The sequence below is a fragment of the Scyliorhinus torazame genome, chromosome 5 (assembly GCF_047496885.1).
Source record: "Scyliorhinus torazame isolate Kashiwa2021f chromosome 5, sScyTor2.1, whole genome shotgun sequence".
NCBI classification, from domain to species: Eukaryota; Metazoa; Chordata; class Chondrichthyes; order Carcharhiniformes; family Scyliorhinidae; genus Scyliorhinus; species Scyliorhinus torazame.
The window spans coordinates 159246911-159259126 of record NC_092711.1 but is presented as its reverse complement, the minus strand read 5'-3'; the positions used below and the strand labels follow the sequence as shown (position 1 = coordinate 159259126).

Genomic DNA, 12216 nt, shown 5'->3' with positions numbered 1-12216 from the left:
TTACTGTTATGTACACAGAATAAAATATACATATATATATATATATAGAAGAGCACACGCAAACAAAAAATAATAAAATAGCTGGTAGGGTATTATGCACTAGCTCAACAACAGCAACTCTGTACAATTGGCAATATTATTTTTAACACATAAGTAGGCATCTGTTTGTGGGGGAGGGGGGAACTGGGGAGGTACATATACATTTGGGTGCCAGAGAAACAATTACAGAGGGCAATACTTGAATGGATCTGGTTCACCCCTTCAATTGACCGACCACCCCAGGTAGGAGTGTGAAACAGCGATTTCCCAAAATCCTGCCACAGGAGCACTGAGTATCTCCATGACTAGAGTCCAACTTGCAACGCCCAAGATCACTCACAAATCCCACGTTTACCTCTTGAATTAACATTCCCTGATCTGAATAAGACCTGTTGTAATCAGACAATTGGTTATTGTTTTTATTGGGTTAATTTTATTGGATTTAACCATTTATGTAAATTGCTCCTGAGAGCAGAACAATGGGACTGTTCAGGATCTTTCTATTATCCGGAAGGTAGGGAGGTGGAGGTAGTGGTCGCAATGGACGCAGAGAAGGCTTTTGATCGGGTAGAATGGGAATATCTGTGGGAGGTACTGGGACGGTTTGAATTTAGGCGGGGCTTTATTGACTGGGTCAGGTTGCTGTATGAGGCTCCTGTGGCAGGCGTACGGACGAATAGAACAACATTGGACTACTTTAGACTGCACCGGGGGACGAGACAGGGATGCCCCCTCTCCCCACTGTTGTTCGTGCTAGCTATTAGAGCCACTGGCAATTGCTCTGAGAGCTTCAAGGGGCTGGAAGGGGCCGGGGTGGTGGTGGGGGGGGGGGGAGGTGGAGCACAGGGTCTCGCTTTATGCAGATGACCTGCTTCTGTATGTATCGGACCCAATAGAGGGGATGGAAGAAATCATGAGGATTCTCGGGGAATTTGGCTGGTTTTCGGGGTATAAGCTAAATATGGTGAAAAGTGAGATGTTTGCGGTCCGGGCGAGGGGACAGGAACGGCGATTGGGGGAGCTACCGTTTAGATTAGTGGGGAAATGCTTTAGGTATCTAGGCATCCATGTGGCGCGGGAATGGGAATGGCTGCATAAATTAAATCTGGCCCGACTAGTAGACCAAATGAAGGACGATTCTCGGAGATGGGACGCGCTTCCGTTGTCACTGGCTGGGAGGGTGCAGATGGTGAAGATGATGGTCCTCCCGAGATTTCTGTTTGCATTTCAGTGTCTCCCCATTTTTGTTCCGAGGTCCTTTTTTAAACGGGTTAACAAAGTGATCACTGGCTTTATTTGGGCGGGCAATACCCCACGAGTAAGGAAGGTAATGCTTGAGCGGAGTTGGGGAGATGGCGGGCTGGCGCTGCCAAATTTCAGTAACTATTACTGGGTGGCGAATATAGCCATGATCAGGAAGTGGGTGGGGGGGGGGGGGGGGTCGGCATAGCAGCGTATGGAGGCGGCTTCATGCAAGGGCACCAGTTTAGGTGTATTGGTAACTGCGCCTCTGCTGTTCCCGCCGGCACAGTACTTCACCAGCCCCGTGGTGGTGGCGGCCCTGAGAGTCTGGGGGCAATGGAGGAGACATGGGAGCAGATGGAGCATTGGTCTGGTTCTCAATCTGTAATAATCACCGGTTTGCCCTGGAAAGTATGGATATGAGGTTCCGGGTATGCCAGAGAGCAGGGATTGAGAGGATGGGGGATATGTTTATAGAGGGGAGCGTTCCGAATATGATGGCGCTGGAGGAGAAGTTTGGGTTGGCGAGGGGAAACAAATTCAGGTACCTGTAGGTGCGGGACTTCCTACGTAGACAGGTGTCAACCTTCCCGCTCCTACGACCAAGGGAGATTCAGGACAGGGTAGTTTCCAGAGGGTGGGTGGGAGAGGGGAGTGTCTCCGACATTTATAAGGAACTTATGGGGTCAGAGGAGACGCAGACCGAGGAGCTGAAGCGCAAGTGGGAGGAGGAACTGGGAGGAGAGATAGAGGATGGTCTGTGGGCAGACGCTTTGAGCAGAGTCAATGTGCCAGGCTCAGCCTGATTACAATTCAAGGTCGTTCATCAGGCTCACATGACAGGGGCCTGGATGAGCAGATTCTCTGGGGTGGAATACAAGTGTGCAAAGTGTGCGGGCGGACCAGCGAACCATGTCCACATGTTTTGAGCATGTCCGAAGCTTCGGGGATTTTGGCTGGGGTTTGCAGATGTCATGTCCACGGTGTTAAAAACAAGGGTGGCACCGAGTTCAGAGGTGGCGATTTCCGGGGTGTCAGAAGATCCGGGAATCAGGAGAAAGAGGCAGACGTTCGGGCCTTTGCTGCCCTAGTAGCCCGGAGACAGATACTATTAGCATGGAGGGACTCCAAGCCCCCAAAGTCGGAGACCTGGCTAGCGGACATGGCTAGCTTTCTCTGTTTGGAGAAAATCAAGTTCGCCTTGAGAGGGTCAATGTTAGGGTTCGCCCGGAGGTGGCAACCATTCGTCGATTTCTTTGCGGAAAATTAATCGTCAGCAGGAGGTGGGGTTAGGTTAGTTTAGAGTAGGGGGTTAATAAAGGTGGGACCTGTAAGGGAGGGAGACATCTTTTGCACTATGTTTATAGATTCATGTACATTGTTTATTTTGTTGTTGTTGTAATACCAGAACTACCTCAATAAAATGTTTATTATATAAAAAAGGGTCTACAAGACACATGTTCAGGTAGAACAGGAAACTGAGGAGATTAATAATAACATCAAGCAGACAAAGGAGACAACTTGGTCGGACAATATTTGGGATTGGGGCTCTAATATGGACATACACCCTTGGATACAGGTCACATTGCATTTTGTTATTGCTGTTGTTCTTGTAACTATACATCAAGCTTCAATGATAATTATGTTTAAGAGATGGAAAAAGGCAAATGGAAGAGAGATTCAATGTGGAATAGGTAATGAGACGTAGGGATTTGTTTCTAAATATAAAAATACATAATTAAACAAGCTTTTAATAACTGTAACTAAGTATGTAATTGAATACGTTTTGAATAATGTAAAGAAATGATGTATCTTGGACTCACACTGGGAAATACAGTTGCCCAAACTAGTGGCCCCATACGTTTATATTTATGGGATCAAAGGGGGAAATGTGATGCTGGGAACAGGCTGACAAGGAAGAAAAACACACATAGGCCGAAAAATAGGAACTGCCAAATAAGGCCCTGGCTAAATTCGATACTGGACATCTGCCAGAGCACCCAGGTCAGTACAGAAATTCATTACACTATATGGAACTTTGTGATTCCCACTTACAGTAGTTAACAGTTTTACACAAAAGGGCAAAAAAAACATATTATGAATACCTAATTAACTACGAGGCAGAAGTAATCAACTTTACAGCATGCAAACGATATCAGACTCCATAATGGACTAATAGCTGGTCAGCCAAGAGTGTTTCAGAGGACAATGGATCTTGTTTGAATCACCCTGGGTGAACAGGAGTATCCTGTTTATTCCTATTTCTGAGTTTAAGTCTGGATGGGACAATAGAACTCAGGCCAGATGTGGGTGTGTACTTACAACTCAGTGCTAGCAGAACTGGTATAGAAGAAGGAACATTGAAACCTGTCGCGAGTGACAACCTGGGAATCTCCCAGGCACAACTATCACAAGAAGAAGGGGCCCTGGGCTCCGAGCTCAGAGAAGAAGGTATCCACATCGAGTGATCTTGGCCTGGCCAGCTTACTTCACGAAGTGCGGGTAATACCTGGAGCTCAGCTGTGAATCTGAGTCATATTCAGTGTGAGTGCTGTTGAAGATTGTAATGCCCAAATAAAACAGAAGAACAGCAAAACAATCAGAGAATTGTGAATAAAATTGGGTGAACCCATGAATCTGTTTTGTCCTTTGTTCGTCTCATAAGTAAGGACAACTGGGTAAAATATTTAATAATAAACTGGTCAAAGTATCTGATAATTCACCGGACAACAAATGGAAAAGTGACAAATTTTAGATCTACCTGTAGTTTAAAAAAAAATATATATATTTGTATTGAGGCATTTATATTAGAATTGTAACAATTTTAACAAGATAATAAAATAACAAAATGAACAACACACACCCAACCAACAAAGCCCTAGTCGACATGGTTTACATCAACGACACCCAAATCCCAGTTCCCGCCCCCCCCGCCCCTGCCCCTCCCACTGCTGACAGCTTAATTTTTCCCAGAGAAGTCGATAATCTGCCCTCAGGGCAGATCTACCTGTAGTGGTAGGAAATCATTATTTACTCTCCAGGATAAAATAAATGTCCTTCATCCGATTTTAGGGATCATTTCAGTGGAAATGTGCTCTCCCAGGCTCAAAGAGCATCAGCCCACTGGAAGAAAATTGAGGGAAGGCCCAGTCCAACATAAAGAAACCCTCCGACTTCATCAACTTTCAAAATGAACATCGTTCAGTCCTGGTTGTGATTAACAGCAGAATCCAACCCCCGTCATCACTTGTGAATTTGTTGGTGCCTCAGCAGGTGAGTTGACTGAGTGAATCGCTTCCCACACTCAGAGCAGGCGAACGGCCTCTCCCGAGTGTGAACTCGCTGGTGGGTCCGCAGGTTAGATGGATCATTGAATTCCTTCCCACATTCCGAGCAGATGAACGGCTTCTCCTCAGTGTGAACTCGCTGGTGTGTCTGCAAGTGAGATAACTGACTGAATCCCTTCTCACATAGAGAGCAGGTGTATGGCCTCTCTCCAGTGTGAAATCTGTGGTGTATCTGTAAGTGAGATAACTGACTGAAGCCCTTTCCACACAGAGAGCAGGGGTATGGTTTATCTCCAGTGTGAACCCGCTGATGTGTCAGCAGGCCAGATAAAGCTATAAATTCCTTCCCACACTCAGTGCAGGAGAATGGCCTCTCTCCAGTGTGAACTCGCTGGTGTCTCACTAGGTGGGATGAATGAATGAATCCCTTCCCACACACAAAGCAAGTGAACGGCCTCTCCCCAGTGTGACTGCGTCGATGAATTTCAAGATGAGATGGGGATATGAATCCATTCCCACAGTCTCCACATTTCCAAGGTTTCTCCATGGTGCAAGCGTTCTTGTGTCACTCAAATTCCAAGATGAGCTCAAGGCCAGACAAACACAGAACACGTGTGCTGACTCTCCCTGCTGTGAATGGTGTGATGTTTTTCAGGCTGAGTAACTGGGAAAATTCTTTGCACAGGAACACTCTCACTCAAGTATCACAATGTCATTAAGAGAGAACCAACCTTTCCAGAGACCTACCCTATTAAAGTCACCAATGGCTGACCAGAGTGAGAAGAGAAATGGAAAGGGGGAGACATTGATTTGCTCCCAGATGTTGCCCAGAAGAGGAAGCTTTAATCTGAAACTCATTGTCCAACCTCCGCATTGTGACGTCACAATCTAGCCCTGCCTGAATCAGCCAATTGGAATCACGCTGCTCCTTGATGACGTCTCTGGGTTCCAATGCGCAGGCCCAGCGCGGATACTGAGCCCCCCCCACCACCTCCAATGTTCCGCTCCCCTGACACCTCTCGAGACCAGGTTTCCAGGCAACCGGCTGACGGCTCCGGCCAGAACGAGAAGCCGCTCGATGATTTCCCATTCCCATCGGCCGAGGACTGCGCATGTCCAAGGAGGACGTTGCGGAGGCGAGCTCGCCCTTGACCTGCCTACTGAAGTATTGACCAATGGCAAGAGCCAGAGCACCGGAAGGGCTTTTGTCCTCCAGCCAATCAGAACGAGATTGAGCTTCACACAGACTGAAATCGCATCCTGTCTCCAACATTTGTGAGTAAAACACTTTGATCATAGAATTTACAGAGCAGAAGGAGGCCATTCAGCCCATCGAGTCTGCACCGGCTCTTGGAAAGAGCACCCTACCCAAGGTCAACACCGCTACCCTATCCCCATAACCCAGTAACCCCACCCAACACTAAGGGCAATTTTGGACACTAAGGGCAATTTATCTTGGCCAATCCACCTAACCCGCACATCTTTGGACTGTGGGAGGAAACCGGAGCACCCGGAGGAAACCCACGCACACACATAGAACATAGAACAATACAGCGCCGTACAGGCCCTTCGGCCCACGATGTTGCACCGAAACAAAAGCCATCTAACCTACACTATGCCATTATCATCCATATGTTTATCCAATAAACTTTTAAATGCCCTCAATGTTGGCGAGTTCACTACTGTAGCAGGTAGGGCATTCCACGGCCTCACTACTCTTTGCGTAAAGAACCTACCTCTGACCTCTGTCCTATATCTATTACCCCTCAGTTTAAAGTTATGTCCCCTCGTGCCAGCCACATCCATCCGCGGGAGAAGGCTCTCACTGTCCACCCTATCCAACCCCCTGATCATTTTGTATGCCTCTATTAAGTCTCCTCTTAACCTTCTTCTCTCCAACGAAAACAACCTCAAGTCCATCAGCCTTTCCTCATAAGATTTTCCCTCCATACCAGGCAACATCCTGGTAAATCTCCTCTGCACCCGCTCCAAAGCCTCCACGTCCTTCCTATAATGCGGTGACCAGAACTGTACGCAATACTCCAAATGCGGCCGTACCAGAGTTCTGTACAGCTGCAACATGACCTCCCGACTCCGGAACTCAATCCCTCTACCAATAAAGGCCAACACTCCATAGGCCTTCTTCACAACCCTATCAACCTGGGTGGCAACTTTCAGGGATCTATGTACATGGACACCTAGATCCCTCTGCTCATCCACACTTTCAAGAACTTTACCATTAGCCAAATATTCCGCATTCCTGTTATTCCTTCCAAAGTGAATCACCTCACACTTCTCTACATTAAACTCCATTTGCCACCTCTCAGCCCAGCTCTGCAGCTTATCTATATCCCTCTGTAACCTGCTACATCCTTCCACACTATCGACAACACCACCGACTTTAGTATCGTCTGCAAATTTACTCACCCACCCTTCTGCGCCTTCCTCTAGGTCATTGATAAAAATGACAAACAGCAACGGCCCCAGAACAGATCCTTGTGGTACTCCACTTGTGACTGTACTCCATTCTGAACATTTCCCATCAACCATCACCCTCTGTCTTCTTTCAGCTAGCCAATTTCTGATCCACATCTCTAAATCACCCTCAATCCCCAGCCTCCGTATTTTTTGCAATAGCCTACCGTGGGGAACCTTATCAAACGCTTTGCTGAAATCCATATACACCACATCAACTGCTCTACCCTCGTCTACCTGTTCAGTCACCTTCTCAAAGAACTCAATAAGGTTTGTGAGGCATGACCTACCCTTCACAAAGCCATGCTGACTATCCCTAATCATATTATTCCTATCTAGATGATTATAAATCTTGTCTCTTATAATCCCCTCCAAGACTTTACCCACTACAGACGTGAGGCTCACCGGTCTATAGTTGCCGGGGTTGTCTCTGCTCCCCTTTTTGAACAAAGGGACCACATTTGCTGTCCTCCAGTCCTCTGGCACTATTCCTGTAGCCAATGATGACATAAAAATCAAAGCCAAAGGTCCAGCAATCTATTCCCTGGCCTCCCAGAGAATCCTAGGATAAATCCCATCAGGTCCCGGGGACTTATCTATTTTCAGCCTGTCCAGAATTGCCAACACCTCTTCCCTACGTACCTCAATGCCATCTATTCTATTAGCCTGGGGCTCAGCATTCTCCTCCACAACGTTATCTTTTTCCTGAGTGAATACTGACGAAAAATATTCATTTAGTATCTCGCCTATCTCTTCAGACTCCACACACAATTTCCCATCCCTGTCCTTGACTGGTCCTACTCTTTCCCTAGTCATTCGCTTATTCCTGACATACCTATAGAAAGCTTTTGGGTTTTCCTTGATCCTTCCTGCCAAATACTTCTCATGTCCCCTCCTTGCTCGTCTTAGTTCTCTCTTTAGATCCTTCCTCGCTACCTTGTAACTATCCATCGCCCCAACCGAAACTTCACACCTCATCTTCACATAGGCCTCCTTCTTCCTCTTAACAAGAGATTCCACTTCCTTGGTAAACCACGGTTCCCTCGCTCGACACCTTCCTCCCTGTCTGACCGGTACATACTTATCAAGAACACGCAGTAGCTGATCCTTGAACAAGCCCCACTTATCCAGTGTGCCCAACACTTGCAGCCTACTTCTCCACCTTATCCCCCCCAAGTCACGTCTAATGGCATCATAATTGCCCTTCCCCCAGCTATAACTCTTGCCCTGCGGTGTATACTTATCCCTTTCCATCATTAACGTAAACGTCACCGAATTGTGGTCACTGTCCCCAAAGTGCTCTCCTACCTCCAAATCCAACACCTGGCCTGGTTCATTACCCAAAACCAAATCCAACATGGCCTCGCCTCTTGTTGGCCTGTCAACATATTGTTTCAGGAAACCCTCCTGCACACACTGTACAAAAAACGACCCATCTATTGTACTCGAACTATATCTTTTCCAGTCAATATTTGGAAAGTTAAAGTCTCCCATAATAACTACCCTGTTACTTTCGCTCTTATCCAGAATCATCTTCGCCATCCTTTCCTCTACATCCCTAGAACTATTAGGAGGCCTATAAAAAACTCCCAACAGGGTGACCTCTCCTTTCCTGTTTCTAACTTCAGCCCATACTACCTCGGAAGAAGAGTCCCCATCTAGCATCCTCGCCGCCACCGTAATACTGCTCTTGACTAGCAGCGCCACACCTCCCCCTCTTTTGCCTCCTTCTCTGAGCTTACTAAAACACCTAAACCCCGGAACCTGCAACATCCATTCCTGTCCCTGCTCTATCCATGTCTCCGAAATGGCCACAACATCGAAGTCCCAGGTACCAACCCATGCTGCCAGTTCCCCTACCTTGTTTCGTATACTCCTGGCATTGAAGTAGACATGGGGAGGATGTGCAGACTCCGCACAGACAGTGACCCAAGCCAGAATCGAACCTGGGACCCTGGAGCTGTGAAGCAATTGTGCTATCCACAATGCTACCGTGCTGCCCCTTTTCTCCCCATTTCTGTTTCTTTTCTCATTCTCACCTTCAATTGGTCACTTGCAGCAACTGAAGGGAAAGGAAATGAATCCAGGGAGGGTGCAGACTCTGCAAAGGTTGGTCCAGGTCTCTCTCTCTCTCTTAAAGACATTGACATCCTTTGCTCCCTCAGCTTGACACATTTATTTGTCTGGCTAAAAGGATGGTCTCTTTCCTAATGTTCACAATTAAAGGGCCGCTTTCCCCAGGAGATGGCTGACATTTAATGGGGATAGTAAATTCATATCGGACAGAGATATGTCTAGTGTTGTTATTTGATACGATTAGATGTATTATTGATGGTTCTGTAATTAAGGATATTTATTATTATTTTTAGTCTTGTAATATTCTACTGTAGCTACATTATATATTTCCAGGCGTCGATTCATTGTGGCACAGGCAGGGTCCATCCAGTAACCAGAGCCTATGCCGAATTTGGGTACAACAATCCAGTCAGTTCCATTCCCCACTATAGCCCCGTTCTCCTGCAAGATTAATTCCTTCAAGTGCACGTCCAATTTCAGTTTGAAATTATTCTTATTCACCGCCACCACTGGCGTACAAGTGATTTTTAGATTTTTCCGACTCAATGTCTAAATAAAGTTCTTCCTCACACCCGCACTATATCTCTAATTAGGATATACAGTCCTGTATCTCAATCAATCTGTTGTGCAGCTCATGATGCACATAGAAAGATATCTGTATTGGATTGGATTGGATTTGTTTATTGTCACGTGTACCGAGGTACAGTGAAAAGTATTTTTCTGCGAGCAGCTCAACAGATCATTAAATACATGGGAAGAAAAGGGAATAAAAGAAAATACATAATAGGGCAACACAACATATAACGTCAAGCCTATATTAAGATTTTTGTGTGTCTGTCTCCAGGCTATGAATCACTCCTTTAGGAGGATTGGGAGGGTGTATATTAGATGTAACAGAATGAGAATGGAGGGAGAGTGTGTTGGATAGAGATTTACTTTTGGGAAATGAGAGGGATGAATGTTCCACAAAAACTAGAATTGTCTGTTCTGAATTTCTATCCTCTACTCACAGTGATGAATTTTGTGAACTCCTTTTGCAGGATATCAGAAGGAGAGAATTTTCAGACAGGAAATTGAGACCAAACTTTTCATCAAGATCTGAAAGAGTCACGCAACTCATCAGGAATGTTTGTCTGATTCAGAAGTTTTTGAACATCAGTGTGACTGGAAAAGTACCGAGACACACCCACCCGAGTGAGAGTATTCCAGCTTTAAGCAGTTACATAGCTTGAAAAAATCATTACCCTTTGGAGCAGGGAAAGACCATCCATAAGTTCTGTGTGTGGACACCTCAGTTAATTGTTGAACATGGAGAGCCACAAGAACACCTGCACCATGGGGAAACCATGGAAATGTGGGGAATGTGGGAAGAGATTCATATCACCATCAAAGCTGGAAATTCATCGACGCAGTCACACTAGGGAGAGGCCATTCACCTGTGCTGTGTCTGGGAGGGGATTCACAAATTCATCCCACCTTCTGACACACCGGCGAGTTCACATGAGTGACAGACCATTCAACTGCTCTGAGTGTGAGGCGAGATTCAGTCGGTCATCCCACCTGCTGAGACACCAGCGCACTCACACTGAGGAGAGGCCGTTCAACTGCACTGAGTGTGGGAAGGGATTCAAACATTCATCCACCCTGCAGAAGCATCAGCGAGTTCATACTGGGGAGCGTCCATTCACCTGCTCTGAGTGTGGGAAGGAATTCGCTCAGTTATCCAACCTGCTGACGCACCAGCGAGTTCACACTGGGGAGAGACAATTCAGCTGCTCTCATTGCACAAAGGGTTTTAGATGGTCATCCAACCTGCTGGAACACCAGCGAGTTCACACCGGAGAGAGGCCATTCACCTGCACTGAGTGTGGGAAGGGATTTATTCAGCTGACCAAACTGCAAATGCATCAACGAATTCACACTGGGGAGAGGCCATTCACCTGTTCTGAATGTGGGACGGGATTTAGAGATTCTTCCGCGTTGGTGAGACACCAGCGAATTCACAGTGGGGAGAGGCCGTTCACCTGCTCAGTGTGTGACAAGAGATTCAGTCATTTATCCAGCCTCTTGAGACACCAGCGAGTTCATACTGGGGAGAGGCCGCTCTCCTGCTCTGACTGTGGGAAGGGATTCAGGGATTCATCCAACCTGCGGATACACCAGCGAATTCACACCGGACAGAGATTGTTCACCTGTTTTAAGCGTGGTAAGGGATTTGCTCGGTCATCCCACCTGCTGAGACATCGGTGTTAAACTCAGATGGAATCTCTGTGATAAGAACTAGAAAGCAAGTCTTCTTCAACTCCAATTTTATTGTGTTCTACAATCACTTCTCCTCCACCTGTATCCCCTTTACACATATTTGCAATCTCTCAAACAATGTGGTCGATTAAGCAACTAAATTTAAGCACTGGGGAACATTAACTCTTTCCTAACAGATTCGCAAATAATAATTTCTAAGTTTGATGTAAATTACCACAACAAATTATACAAATGTATCTATTTTCGTTTTGACAATAAATGCACCCTATTCCTTGTTCTTAAAACATTTTTTTTTAATATCCACCCTCACATTCTCTTCCTTAAGGGAAAAGACTCCCCTCTTTAACAATTTCTAATAACTTCTTCAAACTTGCCCCTTTTCATGTCAGACAGTCAGATAAATGGAACTGCTATCAACACCACTTGATCTTGTCAATCTCCCTGTTCTCGAGCATCTGTTTTAGGATCGCTATGTTAATCTGCAGTCTCTTTTCATTGAAGCTTTTTGCAGAGAGGACATTCTCCCAAAGGCACGTATTGTCTATGTGACACTCTATATCTATTGTCTATGTGACACTCTATATGTATTGTCTATGTGACATTCTATATGTATTGTTCCCATAATGTCCTGTTCCATTGAAAATGGTTGCCAGGATCTTGGATATAAAAAAATGCCATATCTACTGCCTCCACAAAGACAAGTGTCTCTGCTGCCAATGTACTTTTTACCACTCTTCTTATCATTTTAGTTTCCCGTGTCAAAGGGCAACATTTACCTTTCTCCCCCTGGAGGAAAACTATAAATCCTCCTGCACTCGAAAAGCCATCACAGAGA

At 46.0% G+C, this 12216-nt stretch overlaps 2 protein-coding genes across 2 annotated transcripts in view; one reads left to right on the top strand and one right to left on the bottom strand.

Moving 5' to 3' along the window:
* LOC140422160 (uncharacterized) overlaps nt 1–12216 on the bottom strand; it is a 76202-nt gene that overhangs the window by 24261 nt on the left and 39725 nt on the right. The window contains exons 3-4 of the mRNA XM_072507155.1: nt 8185–8205; nt 4565–4966 (exon numbers count right to left, since the gene is read on the bottom strand). Coding sequence (XP_072363256.1) covers nt 4565–4966; nt 8185–8205 — 423 coding nt within the window. The remainder of the gene's footprint in view (nt 1–4564; nt 4967–8184; nt 8206–12216) is intronic.
* On the top strand, nt 5336–11668 carry LOC140422183 (uncharacterized). The gene is made up of 2 exons (XM_072507198.1): nt 5336–5843; nt 10160–11668. The coding sequence occupies exon 2, from the start codon at nt 10428–10430 to the stop codon at nt 11370–11372; it is 945 nt and encodes a 314-aa protein (XP_072363299.1). The 5' UTR covers nt 5336–5843; nt 10160–10427; the 3' UTR covers nt 11373–11668.

What these genes read in the sequence shown, in the direction of transcription:
- LOC140422183 (XM_072507198.1), top strand. Translation starts at nt 10,428, where the DNA reads ATGGAGAGCCACAAGAACACCTGCACCATGGGGAAACCATGGAAATGT.